Raw genomic sequence first — 15484 nt, 5'->3', positions numbered from 1 at the left:
CAAAAGAAGAGCTGGTTTTTATACCATATTGTTCTCTACCAGGAGCCTCACAGCAACTTAAAATTGCCTTCCCTTCCTCTCCCAACAACAGGCACTCTATGAGGTAGGTGGGGCGGCACTTATCAGGGCTGTGACAAGCCCATCACCCAGCTGGCTGCATGTGGAAGAGCAGGGAACCAAACCTGGCAAGCTGGCTCTTGTAAACTGCTTGCAACTTAAAAGCACAACTTCTTGTAGGAAATGTTGCTCTTGTAATCCCATTTGCAAGAACAGTACAACAAATATAAAGCAACTTCTAAATTCCTGTTATACTATAGATTCTATCAGTACTTTCTTGATGGAAAAAGTATTTTAAAGTAGAGGATTTTCTCTTCCCAACAGGATCGTCAAAGTATGGGATATATTGTCCAAGTAGTAGACTAAGTGTAAAAATATCAGTTCCAAAAATGACTTCAGATATTGAAAATCTGAAGTATTTTATAGAAATGAAAACGTCTTAATCTGTTTGCTACAAACATTTTAAAAGTTCTTCTACCCTAGTAGTTTTGAGGAGTATTCATTTTACATTGGCTAATCTGGGACAGCTCAGGAATCTCAAGCATGCTATACACTGATTAGTTTTGGGGAAGGGAGGCCTATTGGGGCTCATTGCTGCCTACTACATGAAAGAACAGAGATGAAACCTAAAATGCACCCTATCCTATGGTTGCAGGAGGTATGTAATTGATGTCTTTCAGAGAAGTTTGCAATTACTGATCTCATTCAGAATGTTCCACAGAACAGTGTTTGAAAGAGTTTTATTGGTAAAAGAGATCAGATTTTGGTCATTGCAAAGTTCACCTGATGTTGGTACATTTTCCATTACAGCCGGCCCGAATTACAGCCACCTGTAACAAAGGTAAATGGGAAAACCTTTTTAAGAAAAATAATTTAAAGTTTGAATGCTTGGTACCTCTGCTGTTAAACACACCTTGCAACTGGGTGTCAATAAGCACAACATAGGAACTGTCATCAGAAAAATACTTTGACTACAGGCATAGTTGAATTATCTACTTGCAACTGGTTTCATCTAGGGCCTAGATAATTCAACTAGATTCTAGGCTACCTTACACATTCTTCAGAAACGAGATTTTGGTGATTATCAGATTTACAGCACAAAGCTATGATGTTACTTTGACATGGAATATTGTCTTAACATAATTCTATGCTTCCCCAATAGTTTAAGTAGTTCACTCAAAGAATATATAGTGTCACAAATAAAGTTGTCACACCTTTCAACTTATTTGAAATGAAAGAAATTCAAGCCTTCTTCGTTCCCTGATGAGTTTATTATGAAGCACGTTATGGACTTGAGTACTACTGTTTCAATGTTCAGTGTGTTCAGAACTATTTACAAATTGTTTAACAGTAGAGATACCAAGCAAATGGGAAGCAGGTGCCTATTGCTGAGAATCCCCTAGCCCCTGATCATCCAAACATTTTTTAAAGGCACTAATTCATTTTTCAGGCCCATTTTTCAGGCCCAAGTGGAGATTAGTTATGTCTGCCTCCATAACTTTTCCCCTCCCCTCACAGTGTACTACGTTATACTCAGAAAAATGACTCTGGGATTCAAATGATTCCTACAAAAGCAATAGTGATACAGAGGAGAGAATTCATGAAATCATATGTTCCTCCTCCATGGAATACAACCTTACGCTTGCAGCAAACCACTATAGGATCCAACCCCATGGCTTTGGGCCACTGGCTTCAATGAGAAAGAGCCGACACGACCAACATATTTTTTGAAGTCTTCAACTTGCACAAGTATTTGAACAACTTCAATTATAAAAGAAATAACTTTTACATTTCTAATGTTTGTAACAAAGCCTTTAAAGAAATTATGTTACAGGGTGTTTTTTTTAAACTTCAGACAAAAAAATTCACATACAAATACAAGAATTTTTAAAAAAAGTTTAGAACTTATACAGAAAAGATCAAAGTTTTTCTAAAATGCCAAAAAAAAAAAAAAGACAAAACTTGGATGAAGTTTTGTTCCACCACCTACCCTTCATTTGTACACAATGGGTTGACTAAAAAGATGGCAGGTAAACCAGAATAAATGTGTGATATCCAGTCTAGCAAGACCCAATTTTACCACCACATGCTACTAGGTAATTCTTTAAGTGCTTGTTTCTACTAGGTCTGTCAGAGACTGCTGATGCTATCTAAAATAACTCAATTCTGCTTAAACAACGTAGTATTAAATGTAGTAAGTTTGTAGGCAGGATCAGAACTAAGATGGAAATAATAGTACAAGTTCTTTCATAAAACTAATAAAGAAATAAAAAGATGCCCTACCACTGATCCTGCCAAACTAGATGTAATCAACCAGAAATAGTTAAATACGAAATAGTAATTGTTAAGATTAAATTAAAGTGGTGTAAAACAGGGGTAGTCAACCTGTGGTCCTCCAGATGTTCATGGACTACAATTCCCATGAACCCCTGCCAGCGTTTGTTGGCAGGGGCTCATGAGAATTGTAGTCCATGAACATCTGGAGGACCACAGGTTGACTACCCCTGGTGTAAAAGGTTGTCTTTCAGTGTGATGGTGTCTTAATAAAATTCATTTAGAGTCTAAAGTAGAATTTTATTTATGTCATAAAACCGTGACCACACATCGCTAAATCAGCACCTCAACTGGTTACTCATTTACTTAAATATGTAGCTTCTATTTCCCTTAAAGGACTGCTGAAAATACTAAAACCAATCTAAGATAACATGATAAACTACAAAGTCATACTTTTGGTAATGTCTTTTTATCTTGATAATCACTGCATTAATTTGTCTTTATCTGACAAAGAAACATTAACAAGCACTGGTCAAGACTCATGATTAAGAGGACATCAAAAATACTGATTAGCCTTTGTTGTGAATCTTCATTATACACACGCAAGACCCATTTCTAAGAGTGAAACAGGCCACAGTGAGATTACACAAATTTCAAAACGAGATTATAGAGCTAAGCTACCACAGCCAGAAGTCCAAGTTTGCAGGACTCTTAACTAAATGACTATTGCTATAGCCTAGTTTTTAGGTTTGTATGCAGTCTAGAACGAAAAACAGCATGGCAAGACTTGGTCTTCAGCATGGTGTTTCCCCCTGTAGGTAGCCTGGGGGAAACAAGCATGTCACTCATTATAGAGGAGGAACTGGAAATCTCAGTGCAGGAGCATTTAACTTAAACTGGTTCAAGAGACAGTTACCTTTTACCTGTCTTCATGTAAGAATTGGTGTAAAAGAAAATTCTTAAAAAGGTACCACTTCCAATGTCTTTATTTTCCATAACCTTGTGAAATTAATTGCATGGAGCTACAAAATTAGCAAATGCTTTGAAATCTGTATACAAAACATAAATTACCTCTACTTTTAAACTCAGTTTTTTGTGCACCACTAGAAACTTTAAAAGTGGTACCCAAAATAGCCTTATACCGCTCTAAAAAAAAGGAAATTGTTCCTTTATGTAACACCCTCCCATTTCCCCAACACCCAAATTTCAATACACAACTTATTCGTCTTGTTCACGGACATTTCCAAGGTGACTTTTCATGTTCCGTTCCCATAGCTTCTGGTTGTCAGAAAATCCATGCTTGCCTTTGTTGAAAGAATTTGGTCCTGCTGAAGTTGGAGTATCTCTATAGTAAAAGAACAAAAGCAATTGGGTAATTTATTAGTTTCCCATTCATGGTGTACAGGCTTGAGTACACATTACAAAGGCTGCTCATATGTCACCTACAACCACTAAAATATATCTTTAGAAGTTCATTACATATAGCATGTTTCATTGTCTGATTCCTAATATTTCCATGTTGCAGCCCAGAGAATATAATGAAAAAGTGCATGAGTGCAGTGCAATGCAATACAAAAACAACAACACTGAATTGGACAAGGTATTTAACAAACACACTACAAGAAGCTTCATTAGGAAATGTTTCAGGAAAAGGTAATATTAAACCCACACATTCTACACAAGTTATTTCAAAGAACAGGTGAGACCCACTGAATCATAAGCAAATCTTTCCCACCTCTTATTCCTACAGCAGCCCCTTAGAAAGCTGCCTCTGAAAACAGTATGGGATGTTGTTACAGGAAGCCATCAAAAATACTACAGCTCACAAAAGAGAAGAGACAGCTAAGTTTAAACCCTACAAAATATAGTCTCTCTCCAAAATGAACAGTCATATCAAAATTAGCTTTCAAAAATGTGATGTATTTGATTAGTTTTGAATATATTGTATTAAAAAAGAACCTGAAAGCAAAAAATGGACTCCTCTGTCCCAATAGTAAGATGCCAAACAACTTTCTGACATTGAAACTATTTTGACTTTAGGTACAAAACCCTATTCCAACTTTTATTATTTGACAAATCCAAAACAAAAAAACTGCCTATTTTTTCACCGGCTATCTACTCCAAAACCACCCGCATGTTTAACATTTTTCTCCTAATTTTATTTAGAGCTATTCTACCTTCCAATGTTCTTCATTCGCATTTTTGCTTCTGGAGGCATCTCTTCAGGCTCACTCTAGAAAAAAAGAATGCAAGAAAGTCACAAATTCCATTTCTGTTCAGTCAGGAGTGTGGTACATAGGTTAGATACAAGCTAGGACTTGTAAGCTCCAGATTTCCATCCACAATTCTCTATGATGCTCACTGTGTGAATCAAACCAGTTCCTTTCGTTCTGACCAATTTCATAGGATTGTTGTGAATGGAGGAGAGAGCAATGGGTACTGTCCTAAGCCCCTTGGGAAAAAGGCAAGAGGTATAACATATTTTTTTAAATGACAGTTGCCTATAAAACAGGAGATCCATTGCTCAACAACCTAATTACAGAATGTACTATACTCCTTATCCAATTTACACTTAAATGAAAACCGGATTTGCAAGAAATAATTCTAAACCACTGGAATTTATTGTTGATGTTATTATTACTATTAAGCATATTATGGAGGCATGTATAATTGGTTCTTAGTTATCTTTTATCTATTATCTGTTTTATTCTTAGTTTATTTATGTGATTATTATGTGATTATTATTACCCATTATTAATCACATTATTATGTGATTATTATTATGTGATTATTATGTGATTATTATTATTATTATTATAAATGTAGCACAGCTACATTTTATATGCCATTAACAGTTTTGAATTTGTATTAAATATTTCAATAGTGTAGTTTCAAGTGTAGGGCTAAAAACTAATACTTGTACAGAGCCTAGCAGCAATCACTTGCAAGCTGCAGTGATTTCTCAAACATCTGGATCCAAAGACACATGGGCACTCAAGAAGAACAAGGCAGTATCCAACCTTCATTTTGCCCATCCTGATCAATATACTCCTCGACAGGCAGTTTAAAATCTAGTTTGTGCTCATCAGGTATCATACTATGTTTGAGGCAGAATTCCAAACTGCTGCAATATCCAATAAATACTGGAAATCTATTTTTGGAAGGAATGTTGTAGGAAATGAGATCACATGGGTTCCCCTCTCACTTCTAGATTACAACAAGGCACACAGAAAAGTCGCATTAATTTTGCTATCAAATTAATTTCTGAGTTGCCACTATTGTATGAATTAAATGAAGGTATCCTCCAGGTATTATTAGGTATTATTTATCCTCCAAAGGTATTATTTATCCTTCAAAACGCTACTAGCCACACCATTTTAGAAGGCCAGCATAAAATTTCCCTGAAAATCTTGACAAAAAGACAGGCGTCCTACAACCACATTACTTGAACTGAGCCAACTATTCTATGTTCCTAAGAAAGCACATTATATTTGAATGTTAACTTTGTGCTGGTTGGATCCAATGGTTTCTTTTGTTAACGGAAGACTAACCATTCACAGAAGTAGGGGCAAATGTGGTCAGTTCCCTTCTCTCCATACAGACCCCATGCTGTTCCTGAGATCCCCTAACACGCCCCTAGCCAAAGCAATATTTTGGGAAGCACAGTAGGCTCACATCAGTAGATAAGCAGGTGTTTTGATTTAACCCTGGTAATGAATGTGGTTGGCCCATGCTCCTCAAACACAAAACTGTCACTGATACTGCCACCATTATATTCTCCCTGCCAAAAAAATTCTACAGCTTTCACACATGAACATAGATCAAATGGGCAACTCTGGCATTTTACTAAGAATATTCATATATTTACAGAAGAAGACTGAAAATATTTTAAAAATCATGACAGGTCATTAAGAAAAAGGATTGGGCACAAACCCATTCACAAGCCAAAATCTGGCATGAACTTGAACTGATTCAGAGCACCTACACCAATAATAATTTATGGCTCAGGGTGGTTTACATGGAACATCTTGGGGGGGGATATTATTTATTTATCTATTTGGATTTTTATACCGCCCATTCTTTACAGCTCTGGGCAGTTTACATGGTACATCATAGATATAACATAACATATCACCAACAGTTTCAACAGTGGGAGGAAGAAGAAGAGGAAGAAGAAGAGAAGGAGTTGGTTCTTATATGCGGCTTTTCTGTACCCGAAGGAGTCTCAAAGTGGCTTACAATTGCTTTCCCTTTCCTCTCCCCAAAACAGGCACCTTGTGAGGTAGGTCAGACTGAGAGATCCCTGATATGACTGCTCGGTCACAACAGCTTTATCAGCTCTCAGGTACACTGAGCCCAGACCGTGTATGGCCTTGAAGGTAATTACCAGAACCTTAAACCTAATCCGGAATTCAATTGGGAGCCAGCGGAGCTGTTGCAGTACTGGCCAGATGTGGGATCTCCATGTATTAGTGAGGATCCTGGCCATGGCATTCTGAACCTATTGCAGTTTCCAGATCAAGGATCTGTGTACAGTGAGTTGCAGAAGTTCAGTCTAGAGGTGACCATCACATGGATCACTGTGGTTAGGTGTTCTGAGGCCAAGTAGAGCGCTAGTAGCTTGGTGTAGGTGGTAGAAAGCCTGCCGCGCTACTCTTGTGACCTGCACCTCCATGGAGAGGGAGGCACTGAGGATCATACCCAAGTTTCTGGCGGAGCAGGCTAATGCTAGTCACAATCCATCCAGGCTGGGCAAGTACACTTCCTTGTTTGGTCCCTTCCTACTCAGCCACAGGACCTCTGTCTTTGAAGGTTTGAGCTTCAGATGATTCTTAAGGAGGAAGAGCTGTGTGTCATCTGCACATTCCAGCACAAACCTCTGCACCAGCTGAGCAAAAGGGCGCATAAACAAGTCAAATAAAGTAAGAGTGGACTGCTCCCTGTGGAACTCCACATGTGAGCTGATGCTGGTTAGATACTCTCTCTCCTATTGCTACCCTCTGTCCATGACCCCTGAGGAAGGAGATCAGCCATTTGAGGGCTGTCCCCTGTATCCTGGCACTGGCGAGGTGGTGAGCTAAGAGCTCCTGACTGACTGTGTCAAACGCTGCTGACAGATCTAATATAATGAGCAATGCTGACTCGCCTCGATCCAACTGGCGGCAGAGGTCAGGGTGACTAGCACTTTTTCTACCCCATGGCCAGGACGGAAACCCGACTGAAATGGGTCAAGGGCTGAAGTTTCCTCCAGGAATGCTGATATCACTACCTGAAGGAGTCTCAAGTGGCTTACAATTGCCTTCCCACAACAGACACCCTGTGAGGTAAGCAAAATTGAGAGAGCGTTGAAAAAAACTGCTTTGTGAAAACAGCTCTAATAAGACTGTGAGTATCCCTACTCTGTAGTCTTATAATAAACTAGGCATAGGGAATACTAATTCCAGCATTAATCATAGAATCACAGAATTGGAAGGGACCAATACCTTGCTCAACGCAGGATCAGCCTAAAGCATCCTAAAGCAATGGATTAGAATAATTTTGACTTCACAAGGACACTTACACATCTGATGTTTCAGGAGAATTGTGGGCAAATGTTGAGCAACAACTTATCAACAGTATGTTTGTGGAACTCCCACTTCTCAGAAAATTCTAGCCAGGAAAGAAAAAAGATTCCCCCCCCCCCGCTGTTCAATGATGATATATTTACTTACATCTTCATCTTCATTGAAGATTGCTGCTACAGAAAGTGTTTTTGGAGCAAGAGTTGGAGTAGGCTCTTTAGGTTTCTAAAAAACAACAAAGGCTACAATTATTTGAGCAACAAGGATCTAAACACATAAACTTAAAGCATATTGCTCCTAATATCATATTACAGAATTTTAGATTTATAAAATATAAACCTGGTAGATTTAGCACCTTGGTAAATAACCGTCTAGATCAAAGCCACCATAATATCAGTTAGTTCCCTGGGCCTAAAGACTCTGAAGCCTGGGGAAGTAATTTTTTAATATTGCGTGTCCAACTTCCAAAGCCAATGCCTAACTACAGGGCCTCTTTGGATTCTGGCCAATAAATTGTTGCACATTTGGTTGCACCATAAGTATTAAGAATAAATACTTTGTGTCTCCTTGACAAAAGCAGAATAGGATTATAGTCTTATTGTACTGGCTCAGATCCTGCCTAGGCGTCTGTGAGTTAAAAGTGAAGGGATAATTCTCTTAAATTCTTCCCACTTCAATGGCACAAAACATACCACAAAATGCTGATCCTGGGGACAGGGAACCCCTCAGGATAGCTTAGGAGAATTGGAGATCTTTGGGACGGGGGACTGCCCTCCTTTCGTATATTCATGGACATTTGGGTAGTATCCAAGCCAATATTTATTATGCTATTTTATAATCACTTAAGCAAACACAAAAGACTATTTGTGTGTGCATGTGTGGGAATCAATTTCTCAGTAATTAAGCAAATTTTATGCCTACTAACATAATTCCTATAAATATTTATGGAGAATTAAAATTTAAATAAGACACCTTAACTAATTCCCCTTTAGCAAAAAGATACAAACTGATTATTTGCAAGAGAGTCTACAGACAACTTACATTTGCTCCCAGTTTGATGGATATTGCAGGAGGTTTCTTTGCAATCTGTGTGCCTATGGCAAACCCAAACTTGGACATTTTGGCAGGAGCAGGCTTTGTGGTGAAGTCTTCAGTTTCTTCATCAGCTGCCCGTTTCTCCACGCTGCGACTCGAACTTTCCCCTCCATTACTGGAAGAAACAGTCTTAGTTTTCACAGGTTTTTCTGCCTCTTCTTCAGGTCCTGGTGAAGTCGAAACAACTTACCAAGATGAGCTATTTTTACTGAGTGGACTGATGGGAGCAGCAACCTCATAAAGCACTGTTATGAAGAGGAGACTTTTGCACTTACAGTGTCAGCGCCTCCACAACTGTTTATACAGAGCACACTGTAAGAATATAGACATATAGTGAAAGAAGCTCCAATCATGTTAGCTAATGCAGAACATAATTTTTCAGTTGCACAAAGAAGTACTGAAATTAAGCATCCTGGAGCTTTATGACACATCTACAGTGAGTGCAAAGACCATTCAAATTCAGACAAAGCTAATTAACTACACAATCTACCTCTGAACAATTCCTATTTGTGTCAACACTGGGCTATCCCAGACTGTAAAATCCTCTGTTAAAAATCAGCAGCTTAAGTTGGTATCTGTATTAGGGTCATCTAGACCAGTGGCCCCCAACCTTTCTAAGGCTGGGGACTGCCTGCGGGGGTGGAGGGAGAAAGCGGCTGCGCAAACGGCATGTGCATTTGTGCGACGCTGCTGCGCAGGCGCCCACCAGTGGGGTGCAAATGCACACAAGCAGCTGCTCTGCACAAACGTGCATGCATGAAGCTGCTGCGCATGTGTGTTTGTGCCTGCTGGGGGCGCAAACATGCATGTGCGGCAGCTCCGCGCATGTGTGTTTGCGCCTGCTGCCGCACCTGCCTCTTCCCTCCCCGCAGCAAGAAGCTCGCCGGGCTGTGAGCGAAGCGGCTGCTTTGGCGACCACTTCGTTAGCGGCCCGGTGAGCTTCTCGCTGCAGCGGGGGAAGAGAAGAAGAAGAGTTGGTTCTTATATGCCGCTTTCCCCTACCCAAAGGAGGCTCAAAGCGGCTTACAGTTGCCTTCCCATTCCTCTCCCCACAACAGACACCCTGTGGAGGCAGGCGTGGCCGCCAGTGTCCCGGTGCTGAGGCTTCCATGGCCCGGTACCGGGCCGCAGCCCAGGAGTTGACAACCCCCAATGTTAGCTTTGAAGAAACTGCAGTACTCTTAACTAATGCAGGTAGCCTTCTGAAACAGATATTTCAGAAGCTTAGCATAAGAGACAACAAGCTGTCTTTAAGATAATATATTGGCATTTGTACAGCAGCCCTTTTGTGTGCTCAGAGATGAAACGTAGACACAAAATTTTGGAAAAGAACACTACAGAAGTTATGTTCTATGTTAGAATCATAGAATCACAGAGTTGGTAGGGGACATACAGGCCATCTAGTCCAAACCCCTGCTCGGTGCAGGATCAGCCTAAACCATCCAGGGTATCTGTCTAGCCGCTGCTTGAAAACTGTCAATGAGGGGCAGCTCACCACCACCTTAGGCAGTCAATTCAACTGCTGAACTACTTTGACTGTGAATTTCCCCCTTAATATCTAGCCAATATTGTTCTACACATAGTTTAAGCCCATTACTGTGGGTCTTCTCTTTTGCTGCCAACAGGAATCTTCCCTCATCTGAATGATCCCTCAACCTTTCAAATACTTAAAAGACAGCAATCATGTCCCCTCTCAACGTCCTCTTCTCCAGGCTGAACATTCCCAAGTCCCTCAGCCTTTCCTCATAGGGCTTGTTCCCCAGGGGCTTCCTCATCACTCTCCTCTGTACCATCTCAATTTTTACATGTCCGTTTTGAAGTTCATATATGTTTGTGTGAGGAAGGGAGAAACAAGACAATGCAGGAGCCACTCAGTTTCATAATTATTATTCATAATGTGGTGTTTCATAGTGAGAGGGTTCTATTTAGTTTAGATAACTGTTTGTTAATGGAAGAATTATTAAAAGCAAAAATGAACTTGCAAGTGACCTTTGCTATCTAGAATCCTGGCAACTCATAACAAATTTAAGATCTCTTAATGCTTGGATCATACAGTTTGACTTTATAATGTCCAATTCTGATACTCTTATTCTGCCTATTTCAACCAAATAGATTAATGGGAAAGTTTTATTAATTGAACTAAAGTCAATAAGCACTGGCATCAATTTGGGGGAGAGGGAGTGTTTTAACAATGATGACACTTCAACCAATGAAAAATTGGGTGGAGGTGCATGGGACAAAGAAAACCATCATGAACAAAGAAAAACATGACTCAAAAGCAGCTTTCAGAAAAACATCAGGGTAAAGGTTGTCTCAAAAGAGCCAGGAAAAAAAAGAAAAACAAAAAAAGCACACAAAAATGCATGAAGAAATTAAGGGATAAACAGAGGCAGTATAGGGACAGAACTGATAAAATAAAAATCCAAGCAGAAAAGCTCCTGATAAGACCAGCCAATTGCCTAGTCAAATATTTCAAATAGGTCAGTTTAAAGTTTTAACTTAGTTAAAACGATAAATGATCTAATCAACAGATATTACAACTAAGCTAGTTGCACCGCCTCCAACATGTATTCAGCCATTCCACTGCAAAGACTTAGGTCTTTTGGAGAAAGCAATTTCCATTGATTTGTCTCCCTTTCAATGTAATGCCTGAGGGTCCAGGGACCCCATGAACAAAATTTCAGAAGATTCAGGGGCTGCATGGAGAACTAGGAAAGTCCCGCCTCATGAGACCTACAAATCTCTGAACATATGTCACAGTTTCACAAAGCTTTGCTGAACTGCTGGTTTGTCTATCTACTGCCAGAACTAGGGGCCAAGTACTACGCAGCCTTGCTAACATGACACTATTAAGAAATTAGAAGTAAGCAAACAGTGGCAGTTTTCACTTAGTAAAACCAATCAAATGACAGTGCTCACCTTTGTCAATAGAAAACTAAAACTAAGTACTAAATCTAAATAGTTCTTTAAATTACCTATCTGATTGATAGGCCCATTCCCACTACATGGAAGTATAAAAACACACTACTAAACAATTTAGTATGCCAGTGTTCTTACTCTCATGTTGCATTATTATAACCAGATTATAGGACTTATTTATTATTTATGTAAATGTATTATTTATTATGGATCAGAGTGACTAACATCAGTGTAAAAGAAAAAATCTAATTTTGACCTGAAATCCAAAGAACACGTAAATCTCAGAAAACTTCTAAAAGCTGCTCTGGCCTGAAATTTGGAGAGTCTACCATAAGATGGAGCTGGGGGAAACAATCACCAATAAGGCATCTCTTTTTACTAAGTAAGATGACACACAGAAAGAGGGTAATTTTCAGCATCCACCACAGATCATAAAGGGAAATAAGGGATAAGATTATCTGTAACTATTTTGTGCCAAAACCACTGAGAGCTTTATGAGGTATAATCAGGGCATTTCAGCAAGTAAAAAAAAAAAAGCACAAAGTTGTCTAGTTGCTGCTGGCATCTAAAAATGCTCCAAGGGTACCAGTTTCTTAGAACCTCTGACTAAAAAAATTCTCCTTTTAATTTTATTTGAAACATTTTTATGCAATCATTCCACCTGATCAGACTCCAAGACAGCAAATATAAAATATTTGAACATTAAAAAGAATATTTAAAATTATTTGTTCTGGTTTGTAACAAGTCCTAACTAAAATTAGGTGTGGGGGAAGTACTGATGTTTACTTCCAAAATCCTGCAAAGGCAACTGCAGTTGTGTTTTCTCTCTCTCCTTTTTTTCCTGGGACTTCCTCATATTATATTGGGTTACATTTTTTAATCACTATTTCCTCCCTTTTAAAATGCATTAGAATCCCTGAGTACCTGAGTTTTAAAACCTGTGCTTTCTATGGTCCCATGTACACCACCAATACAACTGGATTTTCCCTCTTTTGTCTTCATCTTTCTATGCTTTCCCCCCTATCTTTTAGAAATGTCATGCCAACCTATTTTGAGAAAACCATGGATCATCAACTAAGAGAGCAGGTCTCTAACAGAATAATTCTAGACTAGAGTATAGGCTAAAATTCTAAAACATATGCTAAAAATGTACCCTTTTGCATCATAAAAGTAAGTACATTAGCAGTTTTATTTGGAGAAGACTAAAACTCCTGGAGAAACTCCATGTTTGCTTTGTGTATGTTTTAAAGCAGGGGTAGTCAAACTGCGGCCCTCCAGATGTCCATGGACTACAATGGAATTGTAGTCCATGGACATCTGGAGGGCCGCAGTTTGACTACCCCTGTTTTAAAGGAACAATATAACAACACACATTAATTTTAGAAGGCCTACCTATCTTATTTTTCTAGTTGTCCTTTATCCCCAAACACCTCTGTACTTCACCACTGCTTCTACAGTAATGTAAGATAACTATTTAATTTACTGACAACTGAGAACCAGTTGGAGAGAACATTCTTCCTATTGGAGGCACATGATGCACAAGTGAACTCTAAGCCAGTGAGCCTCTAGTTCCCTTCACAGTAAATTTGTTCTTCAGGCAGATTTCCCCTTGGAGTTGACCAAAGCAACACTCCAGAGGATTAAAAGTCACTGTTATACTAAACTTGCAAGAGCATATAGTCAATCATTACTATTTTACTATTATTTATTAAACTTATATACTACCCTCTTAATATGGCTCAGTATCATTCACGTATGGTAATCTTAGCATCTGAAAAACTCGGTTGGTCTTAAAGGTACCACTGGACTCAAACTTTATTCTTAGCATCTTTAGCTCAGCAGGTCGCCTGACAAGGGACAGAAAATTTGTTCATGGTCGAAAGGATTAAATGTTAATGGCATAAATTGTCTCATGAACGGTCTGGAATCATTTATTTGTGTTTCATCACCCTGACGTATTTGTACTGCAGCGTCTCAACATTTGCAACCCCGCCATGGCACACAGCGTTATACGTGGGCCTTTTAAGCCAGGCAGTCTGGGGCAAAGGCTAGTTATTTTACTGCCTCAAACTCCCCCCGGGCGAAAGAAAGGAAACATTTCAACACACGTAGGCTATTCCTTTTTGCCCCTCCACCCAGCTCAGCCGACATCAGCTATGGCGAGCCAGGAGAAAGCTGCGGCACTCTCCGGCCAGAGACCCCAGGCGGCAGTTCTCTTTTCGCTGGGGCGCCACGCCAACTACAGGAAGCCCACCCGCCCCAAGGCCCTGGGGGGCTGAGCGGGACGCCTGGTGCCGCTCCCGCTCCTCCCAAGCCCTGCCTGCGCCACTGACCGACCCACCACCCCCCTAAACGGGGTCTAATCTCCTCCCCGCGCGTCCCTCGAGCCCTCATGCAGGGAAGGGGTGGGCGGGAGGCAAAGCAACGCAGTGTGTTCACCTCCGTCAAGTCGCGGTCGCTTCGGCTTCACGTCGTCTTCTTTGCCGTCCGCCATTTTCCCCCGCCGCCTCCTCGCTGGTGAGTTTCGAGCATGCGCCGTAGCGTTGCTCAGTGCTCTCGGCCTAACCCTCCCAGTGAACACAGGGGCGGGGGCAGGAGGTCCATGTTCCCGTCGTCTCTTTGACGTCTATAACCTGCGCTGCCCGAGTCTCCTTGCTTCCGGGAGACCGTCATTTCCGGTTGCCGCAAATAAGAATCGTAGAGCGGCCATTTGAGATGTTTGACAGTCCATTGGGGCTCTGTCGAGGGCCCGTCATTTTGAATTAGACAAAGTGAGGGCGCAGCTATCTCCCACGGAAATACAGACCGCGAGGTTCGAGGGCAGTGCCGCTGAACTCAAAACATCATCTCCCCTTTAAGGCATTATTAATACAACGCTCCGCTTGACTAGCACTCAGCTCTACGGGCTACAGGGGGGCGATAATGACGTCGGGATGAATTGTGCATAGGCTTGCATTGATGATGAAGCCGGTTCTTAAAAATGGGGACGTTTCCTTCAGGAATATTTCCATTTATCGGATTATCTTTGTCCTGCCATTCCTCCAAGGCCTCTTCTTGATAAGATCATATGAAACTCCCTTTGCTTGTGATAACTGGATAAATGTCAAATGGATGGCTAGATATTACATGGTATGAGCTTTTTGAGTCCAAGTCAGTAAGCAGTGTGGTATACATGCCCACTCAGGAACTCTTTCCTTCCCACCCCTCTCCAGGCCCATAACTGACCATTTTGGAGGGGGGCAATATGACTATATATAGAGTCAATATGACTATATAGTCATATCACTCAATAAATTTTTAAACAAATTTTAAACATATATTAAAATTAATTCACTCCCACCTATTCAGGAAACCCTTCCAGGCCATCAAAACACACATGCACGCGTGCACCCACCAGGGTTTAATAAAAACCTGGAGAAAACCTGCTCTAATGGTAAGCTCTGTGGCGAGACACTTCAGGGCTGGCAGTTCTGTCATCAGCCCTGGTAGGTTCTTACAACTGAGCAGAAACAGCCAATAACAGTTTGTATTTAAACTGGCACTTGGTAAAGGATCCTACATGTGTAACCAAATGATGA

The 15484-nt window shown here is 40.4% G+C and overlaps 1 protein-coding gene across 2 annotated transcripts; it reads right to left on the bottom strand.

Annotated features, from left to right (window-relative positions):
- Window positions 1-3299: 3299 nt before the first annotated feature.
- On the bottom strand, window positions 3300-14503 carry PCNP (PEST proteolytic signal containing nuclear protein). 2 transcript variants are annotated; one of them, XM_077342126.1, is made up of 6 exons: window positions 14346-14467; window positions 9178-9232; window positions 8934-9102; window positions 8043-8117; window positions 4509-4564; window positions 3300-3676 (listed from the first exon to the last, which is right to left on the bottom strand). In XM_077342126.1, the coding sequence occupies exons 1-6, from the start codon at window positions 14398-14400 to the stop codon at window positions 3550-3552; spliced, it is 537 nt and encodes a 178-aa protein (XP_077198241.1). In that variant the 5' UTR covers window positions 14401-14467; the 3' UTR covers window positions 3300-3549. The 2 variants fall into 2 exon arrangements, with proteins under 2 accessions (XP_077198241.1, XP_077198242.1); XM_077342127.1 differs by lacking the exon at window positions 9178-9232 and having other exon boundaries at window positions 8934-9154; window positions 14346-14503.
- Between the last annotated feature and the right edge of the window lie 981 nt (window positions 14504-15484).

This window comes from Paroedura picta, chromosome 6, assembly GCF_049243985.1.
Source record: "Paroedura picta isolate Pp20150507F chromosome 6, Ppicta_v3.0, whole genome shotgun sequence".
In the NCBI taxonomy this organism is placed as follows: Eukaryota; Metazoa; Chordata; class Lepidosauria; order Squamata; family Gekkonidae; genus Paroedura; species Paroedura picta.
Note: the sequence above shows the minus strand (reverse complement) of the source record. Positions and strands in the feature narration are given on the sequence as shown.